The sequence below is a fragment of the Euleptes europaea genome, chromosome 11, assembly GCF_029931775.1.
Source record: "Euleptes europaea isolate rEulEur1 chromosome 11, rEulEur1.hap1, whole genome shotgun sequence".
Lineage (NCBI taxonomy): Eukaryota > Metazoa > Chordata > Lepidosauria > Squamata > Sphaerodactylidae > Euleptes > Euleptes europaea.
The window spans coordinates 77,732,200-77,755,408 of record NC_079322.1 but is presented as its reverse complement, the minus strand read 5'-3'; the positions used below and the strand labels follow the sequence as shown (position 1 = coordinate 77,755,408).

Below are 23,209 nucleotides of genomic sequence, written 5' to 3'. Positions count from 1 at the left end.
GAACAGGTTCTCAATCCATGTATAGTACATACTTGATTTTTCCTTGAATATGCATTGAGTGATTCTCGTGCTGCAGTCAACACGTGTACAGCTAAATGTGTGATCCAAAATCCTAAAACAGCAGCCATCAATATAAAAACCAAACTATAAAAGAAGCAAAAAACAACAAAAAACATCCCCCCTAACTTAGCATCAACAGGGGAGAAACCACTGCAACAAGCATGTGTGGTTAAAATTATACTGTGGAACAGCCCAGAACCCATTTCCAGAAAGATAAAAGTGGGGTGGGGGGTGTAGTGCTGGCTGTCACTTGGTGTGACATTCCATTTGGCATAAATTATGGAACTCCCTGCCCTAGGATTTGGTGATGGCTGCCAACTTGGAAGGCTTTAACAGGGGAGTGGACATGTTCATGGAGGAGAGGGGTATTCATGGCTGCTAGTCAAAATGGATACCAGTCATTATGCAGACCTATTCTCTCCAGGATCAGAGGAGCATGCCTATTGTATTAGGTGCTGTGGAAGACAGGCAGGATAATGCCGCTGCAGTCATCTTGCTTGTGGGCTTCCTAGAGGCGCCTGGTTGGCCACTGTATGAACAGACTGCTGGACTTGATGGGCCTTGGTCTGATCCAGCAGGGCCTTGTGTTTTTATGGCTAACTGTAACCAGTGCTTGCTTGCCAGGTTGGAGTGGTGAACTCCACTTTCCACCAGGTTTCTTGACGCCAGATGCCTATGGTAATTTTGCTCATGTGGATATCATGGCAGACACTAAACAGGGGAAAAAGAGAGAAATTGCACATGAATTGGGGGTGGGATAAGTGGGTGTGCCAGCCTTTTTAAAAAAACATTGGTACATATGAAACTACTTTATGCAGAATCAGACCCTCAGTCCATCAAGGTGAGTACTGCCTACTCAGAATGGCAGCGGCTCTCCAGGGTCTCAGGTGGAGGCCTTTCCCATGACCTCCTACCAGATCCTTTTAACTGGAGATGGCCAAGATTGAACCTGGGGCCTTCTGTGTGCCAGGCAGATGCAGTCCTGCTGAACCATTGTCCCTAGTGGGATGTGCAGTTCTTACAAATTTTTCAAAGTTTGATTCCCCTTGAAATTGCTTTCTGTAATCAAATTGACAGTTCTCAAAAGTTGGTGTTTCATGTTTTATGATCAGATTATGAAGACCTTGGAGCTCTTACCCATTCCCAATAAAAACATGTTGGAGGAGAGCAAAGTGCTTCCGATTATCCAGCGCTGGGCCCAGACCAAGTTGGTGATTCCACACCTGAGTGAAGGGGATGGCTATTCTAGTGAGAACCCCTCGCGGGCTCATACCCCACTCAACACCCCGGATCCTTCCACCAAGCCAAATGTGGAGATCGACACAGAGACCCCTAAGAAGCTTGCCTTGCGAAGGCTCAAAATCATCAGTGAAAACAGCATGGATAGTGCGATCTCCGACACCGCCAGCGAGATGGAACTGAAGGAAGGGAAGGAGGACCTCGAGCATCCAGATGGCACCCCCCTAGAAGCAGTGGAGGATCAGCCCCCGCAGTTAGAGCCCACCAAGGAGGCAGTTGTCGAGGACTTGTCGGACACCAGCAAACCTCAGTCTGGGGAGCAGGAGACAGAGCCAGAAGCCGAGGCAAAAGATGGGAGCGTTATCAAGCTGGAGGAATCCCTTGCGGCTGAAACACCTTCTCAAGATGAAGAAGAGGGTGTGTCGGATGTGGAAAGCGAGCGGAGCCAAGAACAGACCGATAAGATAGTGGACGTGAGCGATTTGGCCACCAGGCTTCTGGACTGCTGGAAAGATCTGAAAGTAAGTTGGTTTCACTGTTTTGGCTTGCTTTGCTCATTGAAATTGGGAGGTAAGCTTCCCCTGCGTTGCTTGTTTCTCTGCAGAGTTTCGTGCGTTCCAGTTAAGTGCAGATTCCAACCTTGATTTATAAAACAGAATCTAAATCTAAGCAATTATAAAATAGCTGCAGATTAAAGTTCAGGAGCCAATCTGTGTTCTGATTTAGGACCCCAGCTTGGTAAAAATTTCTATCAGGAGCTTGAGTTGCAAACACGTGCAAACCCTTGTCTGGCGAGCAAGCAAGGAAACTAGAAAGCTTTCTAGAAACATTGTGTGTGTTGCTTTTGAGTCAGACTATGTGCACTTTTTGCCCTGTCAGATGACAAAAGAGATTTACTTCACCTTGGCAAATGTAACAGATTGATCTGTCAAATAATATGGGTCAGGGTTTCCTGATGCTCCCCCAAAGCCATGTTTGGCAAACGGGCTATCAAGCTGCTCCTCATGAATGAAGCAAACAGGTCTTTCTGCAAAAACAAAAGCCAAGTCAGGATAATGCAGAGCAGGAATTTCTGTCCGTGTGTTACAAAATGGAACAATCAACTTTAAGGAGCTGTCTTTGGTGGAGTGCTTAAGTGTTTTCTTTTGCAACAGCTGTTAAGCTGGAAACGGTCATGCTGTAAAGTTGTATGTGATGTTTACTTCATTGCATGGTAGTCCAGTAGTGGTGGTTGGGGGAAGAATGAGAGGCAGCCTGCATAAAGGAAGGACCATGTGGGTTTCTTTCCCATGTTTTGCTTGTCACAAACGTTCAGATTACCAGTTCCCTTGTCCCTCTTCACTGTGTCCATTGCCATGTCAGCCTGGTTATCTTAGTCAGGACAGAAGCAGAGTTGGAGTTTTTCCAAACTGCGTCACTCTTCCTCGTCAGTGGGGTAGTCTTAATTGCCCAGTTCATGGCAGGGTTGAGACAGGCAAACCGGATCATGGGCCAGAGGTTCTACAAGGTTCTGTGGTTGAATAAGCCAGTGATCCTTTTCTGGAAAGAGCTGCCTTGTTGATGGTTCTAACGCAGGGGGTATCAAACATACGGCCCACGGGTTGGATCCGGCCCCTTGATAGCTCTCTTCCAGCCTGTGAGCAGCCACCTTCCCCCTGATCTGGGCTGGTGAGGCATGACCCAGCCTGACAGAGTGACATTTATGTCATATCTGGCCCTCATAACAAATCAGTTTTGACGCCCCCATTCTAACGAGTAGGGAGCCTTCAGTTTAGGGTTGGCCTGTTTAAGACAGAGCTCTGAAATTAGATGTGATTCTTCCTGTAGCTGAAGGTTTGTTCTGATAATGTAGATGCAGAAGTGTGACCTCCAGATCCTTAATGAGGAATCCTCCAACACAAAAGGTTATTCAGTGTATTTGATTCATGTGTTTGTGGATGTAGGATAGGCAGACCTGGAGAAAGGTGTTTGATAAGAAGGAGCTTCTTAAAAACCCTGTTCATTCTCGAAATAGTTTGCATTTCATTTGTAGGATGAGTGTGATTAAAAACTCTGGTCCCCATTGTTGTGTTGAGATGATTGCTAACAAGGTGCGTAATAATGATGAGAATGCACCAGGTTGTATAAAAATAAGGTGCTGCCTCTTTCTGTTATACAGTTGAGCAGCCTGTTGTGAGAGGGACCTCAGTCCAGATGTGCCCCTGTCCTCCCCTGTCCCCAACTAGGAAGTTTTGTACGGCCCAGCACAAGGCTAGTTCATCTGAATAGGGAATCTCCGTGAACCTGCTATCTGTTTTTCTAAAATGAAATAGAATATGTGGATAAGCAGATTTAGGAGCTCCCAAGTTTTGCTGGTCCTGGTTACTTTCTGCTCAGGGAGAGAGCCTGGGTGAGCCCCCTGGTCGTTCCTTTCTCATATCGAGGCAAAAATTGTTTGCCCGAGCAGAGGGTCTTAGTTTATCAAGGTTCCTTGTATGCATGACTTTAACCCACATGCCTACGGTCAGTCAGTGACGCAGTTTGGAGGGCCGAAGGAGGAAACCGAATTGGCTGTAAAAGAAAATCACAAGAGCCGTTCACTTGCGTCTCAGCTGAGTCTCAAGGCTCAGGATTCGTGAAATTCATTACACAAAGTTATTTGCTTTCTCGCTTGGGATAGTCCTGACTTAAGGTGGTTTCTGGAGGATAGCCATGCTGGTCTGCAGCAGAAGAGCTAAATTCGAGTCCACCAGAACCTTAGAGACTAACCAGATTTTCGGGGGATGAATGATCAAGAGACAAAGCTCTCTTCGTCAGATATAAAGGGAGATTTTTATAACCCCAAAACCTTGTTGGTCTCTACGGTGTTCCTGGACTCGAATCCAGCCGCTGGCTTAAGAGTAGCTTGCTCGAATCTTTGGTTAGTTATGGAATTGTTATACAGCAAGAGTTCCTACTGAAGATGTAAATGCCCTTTTCCTGTTGGGTTTCTGTGAGTTTTTAATGCCTCAAATCCCTTTTGTTATCCTGCTGTATTCAACCTTTAGAAAGTGAATACATGGTTTAAAGTGCTACTCTTGGGTATATGGATCTAATTGGCAGATTTTCTGATCTGAGTCGCTGTGTTTAGTAGCATCCTTACATCTGAAATTTCCTGCATTTGTCCACCCCCGTAAAGATTCCTGTGTTTGGAGCAACCGTAACAACTTCCAGACTAATAATGTGTCCTGTACTTTTATCACGGCGCTAAGGGTTAGCTGCTTCTGTCCACCATCCGCCATGTTGTGTTTTGAACGTGGCTGTTTCTTCTTAAGTATTAAAACCCTTCGAAAGAATCTTAAGCAGAAGAGAGAGTAATTGGGCAATGTCTCTGATTTGAAATAGGCGTGTCGACCTCCAGTCTCATTTCACGACCAGAATCCAAAAAACAGAAAAGTAAAATTTGGTTTTCTTTTTTTAAAGACTTCAAAACCCAGCTTAGGAATCAGGGCTGCTGGTCATTCTGCTTACCGCTTTTGCAGGAGTCGGGCGGGAGGGTGTAAAAAGGCTTGTCATGTAAAGCGATGTCCTCCCCGACCTCTTAATGCTGACCCCCTTGTAGTAATTTCAACCATTTCCATCCAGCTTCTCAGGGCAGCCAGGAGCTTGTTAACATCATGCCCAGCTGACCATGCGTCTCCTTTTCTCAACTCCATTTTCAACTCCACCCTGAAGACAGGAGAGAACATAGCGTGCGTGCTGTGAAGAAAAACAGGAAGATGGTTGGGAAGCTGGATGATGCATGAGAAATTTAATAGGTGGAAAAAAGAAAGGACAGAGGTGGCTAACTCATTGATGCCGACGTAATTTTGGTCGCGTCCATTGCCGGCAATGGATGTCGCTCTGGGAGAATCCCCTTATTCCTGGCGGGAGATGATCGAGTGAGCTATTCCTTTTTTTATATATATATATACCTCTTCACACCAAAAGACAACTGCAATGGCTTGGGCTTTCAAGGCCTTTGCGCTTGGAGGTCTTGAACCCAAGACAAATGTCAACAAGGCAGAGCTGAATCCATTGAAACACGTCCACACACTCACACAAACTGCTTGACACCAATCCAGGAGGTAGGTTTTCAGCACGGGTTTCTGCAAGCGTTTCCTGTTAGATGAGGAAATGATGCAGGCGTCTCCCCGTGCTGAAAATGTACTCCAGAGTAGAAGTCCTTCAACAGAGGATGGTTAAAAACTGACGTAATGCTCGTTTGGCGGACAATATGTGTTAGGACATCAGAGAAAAAGGTAAGTTTCATTGGGAAGACTGATCAGACTTCAGCCACCAACACGTACAATGGCTAATGATTCCATTGCTGGCGAGCTTTTGACGTTTAAAGTAAAGGTACCAGTGAGCATTCATGGCTATCAAGTCTACGAGATTCTAACCTCTTCTTCTTGGATGCCTTCGACACATTGTGAAATGGATGCTCCCAATCCAGCATACAAACATCAACGGCCATCTTCGTCTGTAAATACTCAGCATGATGACAACGTGGTAGTTAGTTGGTTCAGGGGTGAGTTTGGAGGGTTTCAGGGCCAGAATTTATCACAGCTGTTAGGGGAAAGGGAAGGACATGGTTTGACCATCCCATGCTCAGCTGTCCACTGTGGAGTGAAGGCTCTAAAGACCCATCAAGGTAGTCGCGGGTGGATAAATCTGGACCTGTTGCCAATTGATGGCCATGTCAGTGCACATTTGCATTGCAATTGTTTGAGTATCTGCAGGGCACAAAACCATCCAATCTGGGCCTGGAACCTGTCTTTGAGGCAAAGCTACTAATTTTAAAAGTAGGGTTTCCCCACCTTAATCTTTTAATGCTCAAGCCTTGTATTACGGGATCTAGCCCAGGTTGATCTGGCACCAGTCTGGGCGTGAGTGAGGCTTCTGGTGTTAGGAGTTCTAGAACCCTGAGGGCTCACTAAGGAGATCTTTGTGGAAAAGGTGTTTGTTTAGGAAGCTCGAGGCGTTGGTCATTCTTCGTTTCTGCTGAACTTGACAAGTGCTCATACGCTTATAATCCAGTACTTTTGGCGGGGAGGGGGCTAGCAGCCAGAGATCAAGTCTTCATAGTTAGGCCCCAGTATCTGAAGCCTTTAAAATGTCCTTGCGGGGAGAGATTTTTGTTAGCAAAATTGCCGGCAAAATAGCTTAGCTCTTAACATCAGTTGAGCATTCCCCTTTATGTTGATTTGCTGTGTGTCCTGGGGCATACTTTCAGCATTTGTCTTCAAAATACAGTTTGAATGAATATATGGTTTCATGCTTCCTCGGGTGTTTGTTGTACAGGCCTGTTGATCCCTCATAAAATTTAAGATAGGAAAAGTAGCAGAAGAGTAGATTGAGTGACTTGGGGTGGTGGAGGGAAACCTAGGCTATCTATCCTCTTGAATGGTCTTCTGAACAGCAAGTTAGGTCGCTTCACTTGCAGGGTAGTATGGAGAAAACATGTTGTCCCTTCGCCCGTGTTTGTGCGGACAAGGAGAGTCCTGTCTGTAGAATTCAGCCTTGTGCCTTTCTGTGGCTTGTTGGTTCCTGTTTAAAAATGAAACTAACCACCAGAACGACACTCCTGTTTGCTGTTGCTTGTGCCGATTGTGCTCACTTTCTTAGCAGTTCTTGGTGTCAGCCAGTTGAACGGGAAACCCTGTGAGGGCTGTAGAGAGGTACGATTCTAAGAGAACTTGACGAGCGGAGTCTCGCTTTGTGCAAATGGGCCTCAGTACTCAGAACTGCAATATTTAATGAGTCCTGCAAGAACAGAGGACAGTGGGCACAGTGAGGTACCGGAGAAGATAAGAAATCTAGGCAAAATATAGAAAGGGAAAAGGAACAGATGAAACAGCATGTGTGTACCTTGCCTTGCCTGCACTGTGGTACAGATAGAGGCTGGGTGGCTTGATTTCACGCAGAGTAATTTTTCATTTTCTTCAGGTGGCAGTAGGCCGTAGGCATTGGGCTGAAGAGCAGCCCTTCCCTTCCATTTTGTTGAGTTTATTATTCATTCTCATTCACACACTACCATTTCCCCCCCAGCCTGGCTTAATAATGTTTTAAGTTGCCCTTGATTCTGTCTTTCTACTGTACAAAAATATTTTTGTTTAGCCTTACAGCAATAATAGGCAGAAGAAAGGGGGCTTATTAACTAGGCTTCTTTTGTTTGTTCTGTAGTTTCAGAGCTGTACAAAAACAGAGTAATCTCAGATGTGACCCAAGAGTATATCAGGGCCCTGACTGTAATAAAGCTTAAGCAGGTGTTCCAGGTTAAAATAATACAGTTAATGTAAGAAGCCGAGACATTTGGCACTTCCTTGATTTTTCTTGTTGTATTAAATGTATTGCATCTGTTTGTGGAAATAAAGCTGCTTTATCATTAGCCCGTGTCTCAACTGGCTAGGAGTTTGTCCTTTGTGTTAAGGCAAGGGTCTGCTGGTTTTGCTGCAGAGACACAGAAAAATCCGATTCACAGTAGCCTGGCTTCATGGTCATGACCCAGTTTTCATTTCCACGTAAACCCTTTTCAGGTGTTGCGTTTCTGGCACTCCCATCTTTCATACTGGAGAAGTGTGCTCTGAGTGAGCATACTTTGAGGCTTCATGCTACCTCAAAATTGGATTTGGGAGGAAGGGGTATGCACTTGCGCATACTGAAGCTCCAGAACACGCGTGCCCTTTTCGGAGGAAATGGTGATCATGTGTACAGAGATAGTCATGCATGATCTCTTAAAGCATGCAATGTAGGGGGGACAGAAAGGAAATCCCCAGAAAGGGCACCTGTCTCTTGCATACTAAAAACTGAGTAGATAACAAAGTTCAAGGGGTTCATTTTGGACTGGTGGACTCCGAACTGGAGAACCGGGTTGGATTCCCCACTCCTCCATATGAGAGGCGGAGGCTAATCTGGTGAACTGGATTTGTTTCCCCACTCCTCCACATGAAGCCAGCTGGGTGACCTTGGGCACACTCTGAGCCTCACCTATCTGACAGAGTGTTTGTTGTGGGAAAGGGAAGGTGATTGTAAGCCAGTTTGATTCTTCCTTAAGTGGTAGAGAAAGTCAGCATATAAAAACCAACTCTTCTTCTCCTCCTCCAAGCTAGGGTTTTCAGAGGTAGAATCCTGGTTTGTGTGAAGGAAATGTATTTCATACATCACAGGTATTTGGAGTTCACTTCAAGCAGGGAAGGCAGTAGGTGCTTGTGAACCTGGCAACAAGCCAGATTTACGTGTCTCTGTTTAATGCAAACTAAAAATAAACTCAGAATGCAGCCATTGCTTGTTTGCATAAGCAGTCCTGACTTTCTCCAGGTTTCTGCTCTTGTAAATAAGCTAAAGTCTGACTGCATGGAAAGTAGGGATGTAAAATTTCTGGAAATCTTGAAGCCACAGAAGACTTTTCCACTCAGGAAAAAAAATAGAATATTGGAGAAAAAATGAAATACATGCAATACTTAACCTTCACATCTAAACTTATGTTGATGCATTGATGGTATAATATCATAATATAAATATTGGTTTCAATATAAAATTGAACTAATTACTGCGCCGGGAAGGACGGGGGTACAAATATAATAAATAAATTTATAGAATTTAAATATATAAAAGCCTTAGAGTTTTTACAAGCAAAATTGCAAATATACCCACTTCTTCAGTGCTGCATTCAATGCTACGTCAGCACATGTATCTTAATTTTTGCCATCTGAGAGATAGGAATAAAAACGCTGAATTTAGGGGGAAAATGTAGTAAAAAGAAAGTGTATTATTTGGACAGCTCATACGATCCCAGTAGGCAGGACTTGCCGCCTATTTGGCCATCAAGTTAAGCATTATAACACTGAGAACGCTGACAGTGCAATCCTATGTGATGTTACTCCAATAGTGGTTAAGAGCAACAGACTCTAATATGGAGAACCGGGTTTGATTTCCCACTTCTCCACATGAAGCCTACTGGGTGACCTTGGGTCAGTCTCGGTTCTCCAGGGCTCTCCGCCCACACAGAGGCAGGCAGTGGCAAACCACCCCGAACGTCTCTTGCCTTGAAAGCCCTATAGGGTCTCCATAATTCCGCTGCGACTTGACAACGCGCACACACACACACACACAAGCCCATTGAAGTGAATTGTCTTAGACTGGAGTAACTCTCCTTAGGATCACACTATGAATTGTTCAGTAATCTATTAGCCAACACATTGTGTGCATGTAATATTAAATGTTGCCAGAATTATTTACGTTCAAATATATCCCTGAATATATGTGGTATGTCTGCAAGTATGCATAGGAATTATGATACATCTAATTCTGAACCTGGCCCGTGACTCTATGACATTAAAACACACAGGTATATTTCTGCATACTTGGGTCAGCCCCTATACTTGCATAAAATATGATAATGAAAAAGACCAGAATTTCTAAAAATTTTAGGAAAAGCTTGACTTACAAGAGGGTAAACTAAGATCTCGCAATAGGGTAAACCAGGATCTCATCTGCTGAAGCTGGAGGGTGAGAGATTCAAAACAGATAGAAGGAAGTATTTATTCACACAGTACATAGTTAAATTGTGGAACTCCCTGCCCCAGGATGTGGTGATGGATGGCTGCCAACTTGGAAGGCTTTAAGAGGGGAGTGAACATGTCCATGGAGAAGAGGGCTGTCCATGGCTACTAGTCAAAATGAATACTAGTCATGATGCATACCTATTCTCTCCAGGATCAAAGGACCATGCCTATTCTATTAGGTGCTGTGGATCACAAGCAGGATGCTGCTGCTGCAGTCATCTTGTTTGTGGGCTTCCTAGATGCCCCTGGTTGGCCACTGTGAACAGACTGCTGGACTTGATGGGCCTGGGTCTGATCCAGCATGGCCATTTTTATGTTCTTATGTCCTTAGCACAAAGTCGTGAGATCTTTGCTGCCATTTTGAGTGTTGCTTAGTAGCCCGTTAAAAAGAGTCTCTGCAGTAGTAGAGCTGACGGGGGAAGAGAGTGGTCGGTGGGGAGAGGTGGAGGAGGCAGGGTTGCAAGCGAGTTGGCAGGTGGCCTTGGCAGTTGCCGAAGAAACAGCGGGGTAGGAAGGAAGAAGGGATGGGGAAGGTTACCGAGATTCCATTGCTGGTTGAGCCTGACAGGGAGAGGCGCCGGCAGCAGCAGAAGAGGGGATGCGGGTAGAAATGGGAAGGAAATGGCGGGGGTGGGGGCAAGAGAAGCAGAGAGGGTAGGGTATGAACAAAGGAGGGAAAGGGCTGCCAAGGAGGTGCAGGAGAAGCAACATAAAAGGGTGGGATTCTCCCCCCCCCCCGCACAAGTATTGTGGGTCTCTGCTTGTCATCTCATGCTGCTGGCCACTTACATGCTATACATTTTCTTGCTATGCATTTTGAGTGATTAAAACATTCTCTTCGCAAGCCTTTCATTCATTCCAAAAGGGGGGGAATCATAGGAGATTTTTAGTGTTACCCCCTAATCTTGTAGTTTTTCATTAGAGAAATTTAATTAAAACCTTCAGATATTTTATTGCTATACATTTGAGTAAGTAAAATTCTGATTTTCCTCAGGAAAATTGGCCAAAAAAGTTAGGGAGTGATGATGCTCTTGAGTGTTTCCATTTCCCCCTTGGCATTGTGGAAAGAGTGTACATGATCGCTAGCGCCACTGTGATAGGGATAGCACTTTATCTAAGCATTGCATAGAAATTGCATAGAAATTGTCAACCAGGACAACCAGTGAGCAAACTGGAAACGCCAATTAGTTCAATTTGTCAAAGAAAAAAAAAGATGAAGTCATGTGCCGGTGTTAAGAAAGAGATTGGATAGAATGGCTAGATGGCCATCTGTCAGCAATGCTGATTCTATGATCTTAGGCAGATGATGAGAGGGAGGGCATCTTGGCCATCTTCTGCGCATGGAGTAAAAGTCATTGGGGTGTGTGTGTGTGGGGGAGGTAATTGTGAATTTCCTGTATTGTGCAGGACTAGATGACCCTGGTGGTCCCTTCCAACTCTCTGATTCTATGCACTATCTGGAAACCAGCTGGAACAGTGATAGGCAAGGGAGTAAGAGTATAAACCGTGGAGAAAGGTCAAAGTAAGGTGGTGCTGAAGGCAATATTGTCAAAGAACACACAGGGATGGTACATTACAAATCATAAAAAGAAATAAACATATCCCAGGATACACTCCAGATCAAAATTCCAGGGGGGGGAATGTATAGTGCCACATCTTCTCAGTTCCCCCTTGACCAAAGTTGTAGTGATGTTCTTGATAAGCAGAAAGACACCAAACATGCAACAAAACCAAAGCAAGTTCTCAATACGAAGAAAGCACAACCCTGAATTAAAAGCAGGAAGAGAAGAATGTGGTGACTATCAAGTGATGTGTTAATCGGAGGACTCCAGAAGTTCTCTGACAGAGCTCTGCTTTTACTTGCAACCCAGATGGCTGAGGTGGGAGGGGCTGGCCCAGTCTAGGCACCACCGAAGGAAACAATCGTAAGCTACTTAGATACTTAACGCATTAATGCGAAGAGGCAGGAGGGATGGTAGCTTCATTGCTCTCTATGCATGCGCATGAGCAGAATGTACATCCAGGAGGCAGTGAAAAAAATGGCAACTCTGGAGGAACTCATGACTCATCAGGTTCCATGATACACTTGAGTTTTTTTGCCCGTGTATTAAAGGTGACTCTTCCAGAAGATAATATCCAGAACTTTACAGGGAGCACCACCACCAACGTACACAGTGCAAGTATAATGGATTCAGTGGTCAACATGACAGACGTTGTGGTGCCTAGGACTGAACATGTGCAGTTTCTTGCTCCCAAGGGGAAATAAGAACTTGGGGGGCTGAGAGTAAGGGCATAGTGTGTATAAAATGCCTTTCCTTGGTTAAGGGGGTGCTACCTTCCCTGGCTGTAGAGTGGATTCTTCGGTCCTGCTCCTTTGCTTGCAGTTGCAGAGTCTCTTAAGGGCCAGGACTGTATTGGAGTTGCGCAGTGTACATGCGCATTTGCATTCACAGCATAATCATTTCCCAGCGTATGCTACAAGTGCAGCCATCACCAGAATTGGATGCTTTAGCACATATTTGTACATGTACATGAATAACAAAAATGGCTTGGCTGGGATCTTTTCTGGCTTTACATCCTGTACTTAGGGCAGCTACGCTGTAAACTAAAATCCTGACTGGCAAATTTGTGCTTCTCTGATGGCTCGTGAGCATTTGCTTCATCTCTCCTCTTGGAGCCTACATTGAGCACATGGCTAGCAAGCAAGGCCATGTGGCTTAATTGATCATGCGGAGGGCAGAACATGTAGGAGAGCTGATGCACAGGGGATTCCTACTGCTAAATGTTCAGTGTAGGTAAGTGTAAGCTGATGTACATTGGAAAAGAAAAATCTCAACTTCAAGTATGTGCTAATGGGGTGTGAACATGCTGAGGCTGACAGAGTCATAGCGGATGGCTCAATGAAAATGTCAATGCAATATGCCTCAGCAGTGAAAACAGTAAACTCTGCTGGGGTTGAAAATAAGTCAGGCAATATTCTGATCTTCCTGTATACATCTATGGTGTGGCCTCTCTTAGAATACTGTGTGCAGTTCTGGTCCCCATATCTCAAAAAGGACATTGCTGAGCTGGAAAAAGATACAGAAGAGGGCAATCAAGAAGATTAAGGGGTTGGAACATCTTTCCTGTGAGGAAAGATAGGGAGGGGCCATTGGTCCGTTGTAGAGCATCTGCTTGGCATGCAGAAGGCCCCAGGTTCAATCCCTGGCATCTCCAGTTAAAGGGACCAGGCAAGTAGGTGATGTGAAAGACCTCTGCCTGAGACCCTGGAGAGCCACTGCCGATCATAGTAAATACTGACTTTGATGGACCAAGGGTCTGATTCAGTATAAGGCAGCTTCATGTGTTTGAACACATGAAGATGACTAAAGCATCTGGGACTTTTCTGTTTAAAAAAGAGAAAACCGGGGGGAATGGTCATTATCGAGGTATAAAAATTATGCACAGTGTAGAGAGAACTTTTTCTCCCTTCCCCAAAATACTGAAACTTTAGGGCATCCAGTTGATGGTTAAAAATAAAACTCAATCCCTGTGGTAGTCTTCCCCTGATTCTAATTGACAACTTTGAATCCAAATGGCAAAAGGCCGTGAAAAGCAAGTTGGAGAGTCTGGGTCTCTCCCCCCAGGCTTTGCTGAAGATGAGTAGAGATCAAGCAAAGAAAATTATAACCCAGAGAGTTAATGATATTGAAAGGCAGTCTGACTTGCTGAGGGCACCCGGATTTATGTCCGCCCCATGACCAGATACATTCCGGCCCCAGCTGCCTACCTTTCCATTTTGGAAATCCACACCCATAGAAGGGCATTCACTCTAGCCAGGTGTTCAGCCCTACCTTCTGCGGTCTTACAGGGAAGGTATAATAAGATCCCAAGCTCAGAGAGATTTTGTCCATGCAATTCTGGGGAAGTTGAAACACTTGATCACATGTTCCTTAGATGCCCATTCTACAAGGTTCCACGTTCTAAGCTGACTCGATCCATGTCTGAGAAAATTTCAGGATATTCTGATAAATTTCAAGTTAGGAAGCTCCTCTCAGAGGAAATATATGTCAAAATGTTTATTTTTTACCTAACTGTAAATTATTTTAATTATATATACTCTTTCAATTTAATATGACATAACTTTTAAATAATATCAATGTACCCATGGTAACATTGCTGTTATGTTCTTAATCTTTATTGGCGCAATGCTGCAATAAACGTACTACTACTACTACAGTTGATGGGCAGAAGATTCAGGACAGACAAAAGGAAATACTTCTTCACACAATGAATGATTAAAATGTGTAGTTGGCTGCCAGAGGGTGTAGTTCAACTGCCTGTTTCTACACACTAAGCCTCTGTTAAAGAGACAGGACATGTTTCTCTGGACCTGTCAGCCACCCTGTATATGATCTTTGCTCCCTCCTCCCGATGCACACGGCAAAACAATTGCTTCATTCCAGCCTCCACCCATCTACGCTGGCTTCTGGTTCATTTCCAGGCACAATTCAAGGGGCTGGTGTTGACCTTTAGAGTCCTGTATGGCGTGGGACCAGCATACCTGTAGGATTTGGGGCTAGGCTACTCTTTTTCAAACCTATCCAGTTGCTACGGTCAGAGCCGGGAGATCGCCCGGTCGTTTGCTAGTCAATTTCACAAGTATGTGTCTAATGGATAATCACTGGCAAACACCTCCTTATTGTAAATTTGTATCCTTCCCTTCCAAGACAGCTCCGCTGCGCCTCAGCCTTTTGTGTTCTGACATTACTGTAATCAATCCTATTGTATGTCCCCTATAAAGACAACCAGTATTTCCCCCTTAAGTTTGTATAGACCTACTGAACCCGTTTGCTTTCTTAATAAAACTTTAAACTCTCTGCAACGTCTGGAGTGAAGTTTACTATTGCTGAGATGCAACGAGGTACTGAAGTTTGACAAGGCCCTTCTGCCCACGCCTTCTGAGATTAGGTGGTTTTTTAAGACGTTCTTTTATTATGTATGCTTTTAATTTGTTAGCTGCCTTGGTGACCAGATGAGGGCAGAAAGGCAGGGTGTAAATTTCATAAATAAGTACTTGGGGAGGGCGTGGCTCAGCAGTAGAGCCTCTACTTGGCATGCAGAAGGTCCCAGGTTCAATCCCCGGCATCTCCAGTTAGAGGGACTAGGCAGGTAGGTGATGTGAAAGAGACCCTGAGACCTTGGAGAGCTGCTGCCGGTCTGAGTAGACAATACTGACTTTGATGGACCAAGGGTCTGATTCAGTATGAGGCAGCTTCATGTGTGTTCAAGTGCATTCCATTTTGTTATCATGGCTAATAGCCGTCAACAGACTTATGTGAATTTTTCTATCCAGAAAAAAATGTCCCAGAAGCAAGCCCATCCACCAAGTAGCCTTGCAGATCCCAGGATGGGATATTTCATTAACTCTGCCACAACATATTTCAGCTGAAGACTGTTTGATTAATAATCCAGTTTTTTTTAAAAAAAAATAAAGCCCTGCCAGAGTAAGCACAAGGTGATTTACTGATCCCCGGACACGCTCTTGACTTCATGTGTTTTGGAACATGCAAGAAACATTAAACTTACTTCTCTGGGCTTCCTTGCACGGTGCATTCCCTTCCTACCCCCACTAAGCATATTTAGATATAGAAATGCTGGACAGAGAATGGCCAGACAAGCTCAGGTTCATGTTTGCTATTATAGAATTTGTACTTGGCAACACTTCATGTTGTTTTCTACCCTTTTATTTCTTTTTCTTTTTTTCAAAGTTGTTTGGTTCTTTTGTTTTTAAGTTTTCTTATAACAGCCTTTGGACCAGTGGTTCCCGAAGTGGGCAGTACCACCCCCTGGGGGCAGTGGGATTACCTGGGGGGGGCACTAAGAGGCAAGGAGGCGACAGGGGGGTTAGAGGTGGGCCCGTCAACCGTGTTGTTCACTAATTTACAATAAATCAAGCTATGGCATCATGCTGGCAAATTTGGTGGAAACTATCAGAATTCTTTTCCCAGACTTTGAAAAGCTGGTGCCACTGGATCAGGTTTATCAATTTTGTTGAATAAATTTCAAATAAAAAAGTTTTAATTTGATTTTGAATGGATGTGCAATTAATTGTTACCATTTTGAATTTTATTATTATCTTGTTTAGCGAGTCATGCAAACCCCTATTTTGAATAATGCTTTTTATAGGATAGGGTAGAGGGCACTGGGGTTGAGTTTGTGGAATCAAGGGGTTGGTGGCCGGGGAAAGTTTGCTTTGGACTGTGAGCTTTCTCAGCCAACGGTTCAAACAGAGTTTCTCTCCTCCCTTTCCTCCAGGGCTTGGTGTGCATCATGGTATTTATGTTGTGATTACAAAAATGTAAAACCCAGTATCATTTAAAATCCAGGCTCTGTTCGCCACCTCCTTTATTTATTGACCAGATTTTTATCCTGCCTTTCTGCCTTTACAAATGCCGCCAAGATGGCTAACAATTTAAAACATACGTGATAAAATCATATGATGCATGATAAAGTCCTGCCCCTGTTGATAGATAAGTAAGGACCTGCATGGACAAGATTTTCTTGCTCTCTCAGTTTAGACCTTGTCCGTTAAGTTGTGGGAAGCCAGAATGTAACAAGCAGTCCATAACAAGAAGGCCTGGCACTTTACAAACAACTGCCAGGACCTTTGCCAGTGTCTGTTTGGATAAGTGAAGTCTGAGATAGTTCCACCGCTTCTGGGGGGAAAGCTGTGCTCCATCCCCTTCCAGAAGAGTTGCCTGGACTCCCCCTTAATTTACCTCTCTTGTAGAAAATGTTCAAACTTTGGCACAGCCTGCTGGTTGAAGGCCTTCTGTACTTCTCGTCCAGCCACTGAGTCTGTATCTTCGTACCTGTGTCTGCCGTGGCCTCAGTTGGCACCCAAAACTGACTTTTGTCGTTGTGGTCTTTTCTGCAGGAGGTGTACAGGATCCCAAAGAAGAGTCAAGTGGAAAAAGAGACCAGTGGTATGTACTCAGCAATGCTTGTTCTTTGAAATAAATCTGCTGATCAGTTAACTGGGGGGACTGAGAACTGATAGCTCACCAGGTGGTTTAGACTGCAGAGGCCTATTTCAACAGATCTTGAGAGAGCTCAGGCACCAGTGTGGCCTTGCCAGAAATTCTCAGTTGTGGCATCAACACTTTGGATCTCCCTCCCCAGGGAGATTAGTCTGTATCCCTCATCAGCGTCTTCTGCCAGCGGACGAAGACTTTTTTGTTGCATCTGGCATGTCCCCAGTACTGGTTCCTGGCCCTCCTCCTAGTATTGTTCAATTTATACTTCTAAATGTTCTTTTTTAATGGTTCGGTTATTTTAATGTTTTTATGTTCATCATCTTGAGGACCCTGATTGGGTGGAAAGTTAGTATAAGTATGTTTTAAATAAATAAATGACTTCTGCTACATCGCTGACCCCAGGTACACTTCTGATTGGAGAAGAAAAGCTTGCAGAAGAAGAGCCGGGGCCACGAGGGAAAAGGCCCTGTCTCTGGTCGATTCCAGATGGGCCACCCTGGGTGGTGGGAGAGCCAACAGCTGGCTGCCTAATGACTAGTTGGAGCATAGGGACATATGGAAGGAGGTGGTCCTTCAGATGTGTGGGTCCTCGAGGACAGCTGAAGTTATTTGTGGGGGGAGACTTATCCCCCTTGTGTTGTGGTCCCAGTTCAAATCAGACTTCCATGTGCATGTTTACATTTTTTAAAAACACTGGGAGCTCCTAACTTGGAACTTGGCAGCATCTCCTGTGGTCTGATGTCGAACGGTTCACACCATTGTTCGAACATGCATAAGGATTTTGCTGTGAGCGCCCTTGAGTATAAATGGTTCTCTGTTTCTGTCTTTGTTCCTCTGTCTCCAGTGAAAATAACGATCTGCTTTAAAGTACAGGATACTGTAAAGCTCAGGAAGCTTTATAATTAGTAATATTAACCTAATTACAATAGAACAAAAGAACCAAAAGCATTTATGAAGCTTCCAAAATTATTTTGCATGTTTTCTGGCCTTTATCCTGCAGTTTGGCCAAGTCTGAAAAGATTGAAAACACATTTTCAATGTGTTGCTGTTTGGAGTAATGTTTTGCTTTTTTGGTTCATGCCAGCATGGTGTAGTGGTTAAGAGCGGTGGTTTGAAGCGGTGGACTCTGATCTGGAGAACCGGGTTTGATTCCCCACTCCTCCACATGAGCGGCGGAGGCTAATCTGGTGAACTGGATTTGTTTCCCCACTCCACATGAAGCCAGCTGGGCGACCTTGGGCAAGACACAGCTTTCTCAGCCCCACCTACCTCAGAGGGTGTCTGTTGTGGGGAGGGAAAGGGAAGGTGATTGTAAGCCGGTTTGAGTCTCCCTTAAGTGGTAGTGAAAGTCGGCAGATAAAAACCAACTCTTCTTCTTCTTTCAGTTTTGCCAAACTTTGAGGCCTTGCAGTATAAACTGGGGGTGGGGGGAGAGCAAATTTCAGTTATATTAAATAGCCTTATTATCTCAGATAGGTAAATATTACTGTGTTGTAGGGATAAAAATAAGATTTGCAAAGTATGTTACATATTAAAAAACAAAAAAAATCAGTTTCTTCAAGAAGGTAAAATACATGCTTTGGTGGGGCTTAAAAGTGTTATACTTCATCTGGATCAGGCCTAGTATTAAGCGCCTTTTCCTGTCTCTTGGAGGCAAAGGTTTGTCTCTCTCCCCATCTGGACAGCACTGGTCCCACAGCTGATACTGTAGCCTCTGCCCATTTTCTTACAGCAGAACGAGGGCGAGAACCTACCAGTCGAGACCCGGCTGCTACCCCGAAAAACCAGAGCAGAGAACGAGATCCTGAAAGACGAAGCCACAGCAAAGAGAAGAAAAAACGGAGAGATTCGCTGTCACCCCCTTCAGCGTACGAGCGAGGCACTAAGCGTCCCGATGACCGGCAAGTGTGGATTTTCTTGTAGTTCTTCAGCCTAGGGCTTAACACTGATCTTCTTGTTCTGAGCAGTAAGGCTATTGCAGGGAGATAATATGCTAAGCAAGAGCAGCTGCCAGAGTAGGAGGTTTTTAGGGGTGGCTTTCCGAAGAACACAAATACAGCTTTCTTCAAGCACTGTTCCAAGCAAAGTGGATAAATCACAGCTCTGAGCTGGCCTGGTGTCTGGGCTGATGGACCCTTGTTTGCCATCAGCTGGCAAACCAGAAACTCAGGTTCGAAAAGGGAGTGCAAACCGCGGTTTGTGCAAACTCGGTTTAGGTGTGGTGGCTAAATTGACAAGTTGGAATTTTGGCCGTTGCACTGTGGTGCGCCAGCCAACAATGCAACTTGTCAATTTAATTGCCACACCAAAACCATGGTTTGTAATCCCATCTCGAACCTGAGTTTTTGGAGGTTCCAGGGATGGGAATGAATGGATCAGTGTGAGTGCAGAGAGGGCAAAAAACGAAAGCAGGCAAGCCGCTCTAGCTTGGCTCTTCTGCATTTGGAAGCTGACACTGTGGTTTGGGTTCTCGATAGCGGTGGGTGCAAGGCATGGCTTGGGTTCTAGAGTTCATAATAACAGTTTTGTCCGTTTCTGTAGCTTGTTTCTGAAATGGAAATCGGCAACATCTCAAGCAGCATCCAAAGCAAGTGGAACTGATTAAAAAGCCGGTGACTATAAAAGTCATCAGATTTTCCAAATAATGCCTCTCAGGAAGCATTCCGTTGGCCTCAGACTTGTTCTCCTGCTAAGCAGGCTGGAAAAGCTGCAGCATAGAATTTGGGATTTATAGAGGTTTTTGCATTGGTCACAGTGTGTTCTTCATTCCTGAAAACAAATCCTGGCAGCAGGAACTTGCACAAAGTCAGATGAGAAATGAGAGGAGCAAAGGAGATCCTAGGAGCCAGTTCATTGTCGGGAAATCTCTTCCCTGCAGCCAAGTGATAGGGAAGAACCTCCTCCAGTTTAGAGGGCATCTAAGAACATTAGAAGAGCCCTGCTGGATTAGACCAGTAACAGTCCGTCTAGTCCAGCATCCTGTCTCATACAGTGGCCAACCAGTTTCTCTAGAGGGCCAGCCACAGGGCAGAAAGGCCGAGGCCTTCCCACGATAAGAACTTCAGAAGAGCCCTGCTGGATCAGACCAGTGAGGGTCCATCTAATCCAGCATCCCATCTCACACGGTGGCCAACCAGTTCCTCTGGAGGACCAAGAACTGGGCATAGAGGCCAAGGCCTTCCCCTGATGTTGCCTCCTGGCAGAGGTATTCTGAGGTTGACTGCCACTGAATGTGAAGGTTCCCTTTGGTCACCATGGCTAGTAGCCACCGATAGACCTCTCCTCCATGGATCTGTCTAATCCACTTTTAAAGCCTATGGCCATCACTTCATCCTCTGGCAAGGAATTCCGCATTTTAATCACTTGTTGTGTAAAGAAGTATTTCCTCTTGTCTATCCTGAATCTACTGCCCATCAGCTTCATTAGATGCCCTTGAATTATACTATTTTGGGAGAGAGGGAGCAAGTCCAGCCTCTTGCCCCCCCCCCCAGGCTTGGCTGAGTAATGGCGAGTAAAAAACAAACGTGAAATTGTAATCTGAAGAAAAGAGGTGAACGCATCATTTTATTTATTTATTTTAACCATTTGTGTAGCCCATAGTTTCCCAGACTATGCTCCGTGGAACACTTGGTGCTCCGCTAAACATCTCCTCGTGCTCCGTGAAGAGATTGGAAAGAAAATACTACTGTCATTCGGTTTAGTATATAGGTGATGGGTGAAAATTAGTGCTCTGTGACTAATTTCTCTCCTGAAAAGTGCTCCATGACTGTAAAAGTTCAGGAATCTCTGGTTTAGCCTATGCTCACCACCAAACAGTTCTCGAGGTAGCTGATAATCCAGAATAAAAGATCTCTCCACATGGCCAACATCCATAGGAAAGAAAACATAGGAGACAATGGGTGGTATCCTATGGTAGAATGGAGGAAATGGCTAGGAATATTGGCTGTGTGGAGACGTTGGTATTTGGCTTTCTGAGTTAGGAACCTGACAGGAATAGCAGTCGTAGCAACTATACTTTAGAATCCATACAGCTCAATAGCTACTGCTCATGATGGATATCTGCTCCCTCCAGTGCCAGAGACAGTATAAGTACGTATGTGCCATCAAGTCACAACCAACTTATGCCAACCCCAGCAAGGGGCTTTTAAGGCAAGTGAGGAGCAGAGGTGTTTTGCTGTTGCGTTCCTCTGCAGAGCCTTCCTTCGTGGTCTCCTACCCAAGACTTATGGTGATCCCAGCAAGGGGCTTTCAAGGCAAGTCAGGAGCAGGGGTGGTTGGCCATTGCCTTCCTTTGCAGAGTCTTCCTTGGCGGTCTCCAAGTTCCAACCCTGCTTAGTTTCCAAGATCTAACAAGTTCCGGCTATACCATGCCGCTTTCCCTCCCACCAGAGGCAGGATGCCTCTTTATATCAGTTGCTGGGGACCAAGGGCAGGAGGATGCTTTTGCACTCATCCTGCTTGTGGGCTTCCTAGGGGCAGCTGGCCTGCCACTGTGCAAACAGAGTGCGGAACCTGATAGGCTCTTGGTCTGATCCAGCATGGCTCTTCCTATGTTCTAAAGCATTTCACATGCCTAATTTCAGTAGTCCTTGCTACCATCTTCACCCTCACCCTCACCCCCTCCCGAGACTCACGGAATAAGTAACTTGCCACTTAGTTCATAGCTGAGACTTCATCCTGGGGGGTCGTCTTCCTCTCCCTTCTCCTTAGCCGCCAGGCTGCACCAGTTCTCTACAAATTACTGACTAACAGAATAATTACCATGGCTCAGTGGTAGAGCATCAGCTTGGCATGCAGAAAGTCCCAGGTTCAATCCCCAGCATCTCCAGTTAAAGGGACCGGGCAAGTAGGTGATGTGAAAGCCCTCTGTCTGAGACCTGGAGAGCCACTGCCGGTCTGAGTAGACAGTACTTACTCTGATGGACCACTCCTCCGCATGAGCGGCAGAGGCTAATCTGGTGGACTGGATTTGTTTCCCCACTCCTACACGTGAAGCCAGCTGGGTGACCTTGGGCTGGTCACAGTTCTCTTAGAGCTCTCTCAGCCCCACCACCTGACAGGGTGTCTGTTGTGGGGAGGGGAAGGGAAGGTGATTGCAAGCTGGTTTGAGTCTCCCTTCAGTGGTAGAGAAAGTTGGCATATAAAAACCGACTCTTCTCCTTCATGTGTTCATGCCTCCCTGAAGGCTGACCATGCCAGTTTCTCTTTCCCCAGCTACGATACGCCAGCCACAACCTCCAAGAAGAAAGTGCGGATCAAGGACCGCAACAAGCTGTCCACGGAAGAGCGCAGGAAGCTCTTTGAGCAGGAGGTGGCCCAGCGGGAGGCGCAGAAGCAGCAGCAGCAGCTGCAGAACCTCGGGATGGCATCCCCCCTCCCCTACGACTCCATGGCCTACAGTGCCTCCCACCACGCTTTTATGGGCTACCCCCCTGGCTACCCCATGCAAGCCTACGTAGACCCCACCAACCCTAATGCCGGCAAGGTGCTACTTCCGACGCCAAGCATGGACCCCATGTGCTCCCCGGCGGCCTATGAGCACCCACAGACTTTGGTGGGGCACACCATTGAGCCGACCCTGGCGACTCCCCAGCCAGTGCCCGTGGTTCAGCATGTAGCAACGACCCTGGAGGTGTCCACCCCGCAGTACGTGGCGCAGAGCGACCCCGTGGTCCACCAGGAGCAGAGCGTCACGGTCCTGCCGGTGCCGGCTCCCGCCCCGGTGCAAGGGCAGAGCTACAGTGTCTGGGATTCCAGCCAGCAGACGGTAGCGGTGCAGCCGCCTTACTCTCCGGCGCAGTCGCAGCCAGCCATATACTACCAAGGACAAGCGTGTCAGACCGTTTACGGGGTCACGTCGCCGTATTCTCAGACCACCCCACCAATTGTACAGGTAATTTGTTTGCCTTGTCGGAGCTCATTCCAAAGGCCCTGAGAAGTACTTGTCAGATCAGGCATGAGGAGATGCAGCGAAGGGGTGGGAGTTGGTCTTGGAAGTAGAGGATTTCCAGTTGCTGCACTTTGCACATGACTCTGTTCGTGAGCGCAGTGGAGCAGTAGAATGGAGCTGCCTCCATCAGGTTATGGAGTCTCCTTCCTTGGGCTGCCTGGAGAAAAGGTTGGAAAAGCACTGATCAGAAAAGAATTCCAAACCGTGCTTCGGGAAACGGCATCTTCACTTGGAGGCATGCCAGGGGTTCCTTAATGAGAAGGTCAGTGGGAGAGCCAGCGTGGCGTAGTGGTTAAGAGCTGCGGACTCTAATCTGGTGAACCGGGTTGGTTTCCCCTCTCCTACACGTGAAGCCAGCTGGGTGACCTTGGGCTAGT

At 45.8% G+C, this 23,209-nt stretch overlaps 1 protein-coding gene across 1 annotated transcript in view; it reads left to right on the top strand.

Moving 5' to 3' along the window:
- Window positions 1-23,209, top strand: part of SETD2 (SET domain containing 2, histone lysine methyltransferase) — a 58,151-nt gene that overhangs the window by 19,177 nt on the left and 15,765 nt on the right. Inside the window, exons 11-14 of the mRNA XM_056857436.1 lie at window positions 1,173-1,820; window positions 16,783-16,828; window positions 18,615-18,783; window positions 22,097-22,775. Of these exons, the coding sequence (XP_056713414.1) occupies window positions 1,173-1,820; window positions 16,783-16,828; window positions 18,615-18,783; window positions 22,097-22,775 (1,542 nt within the window). The remainder of the gene's footprint in view (window positions 1-1,172; window positions 1,821-16,782; window positions 16,829-18,614; window positions 18,784-22,096; window positions 22,776-23,209) is intronic.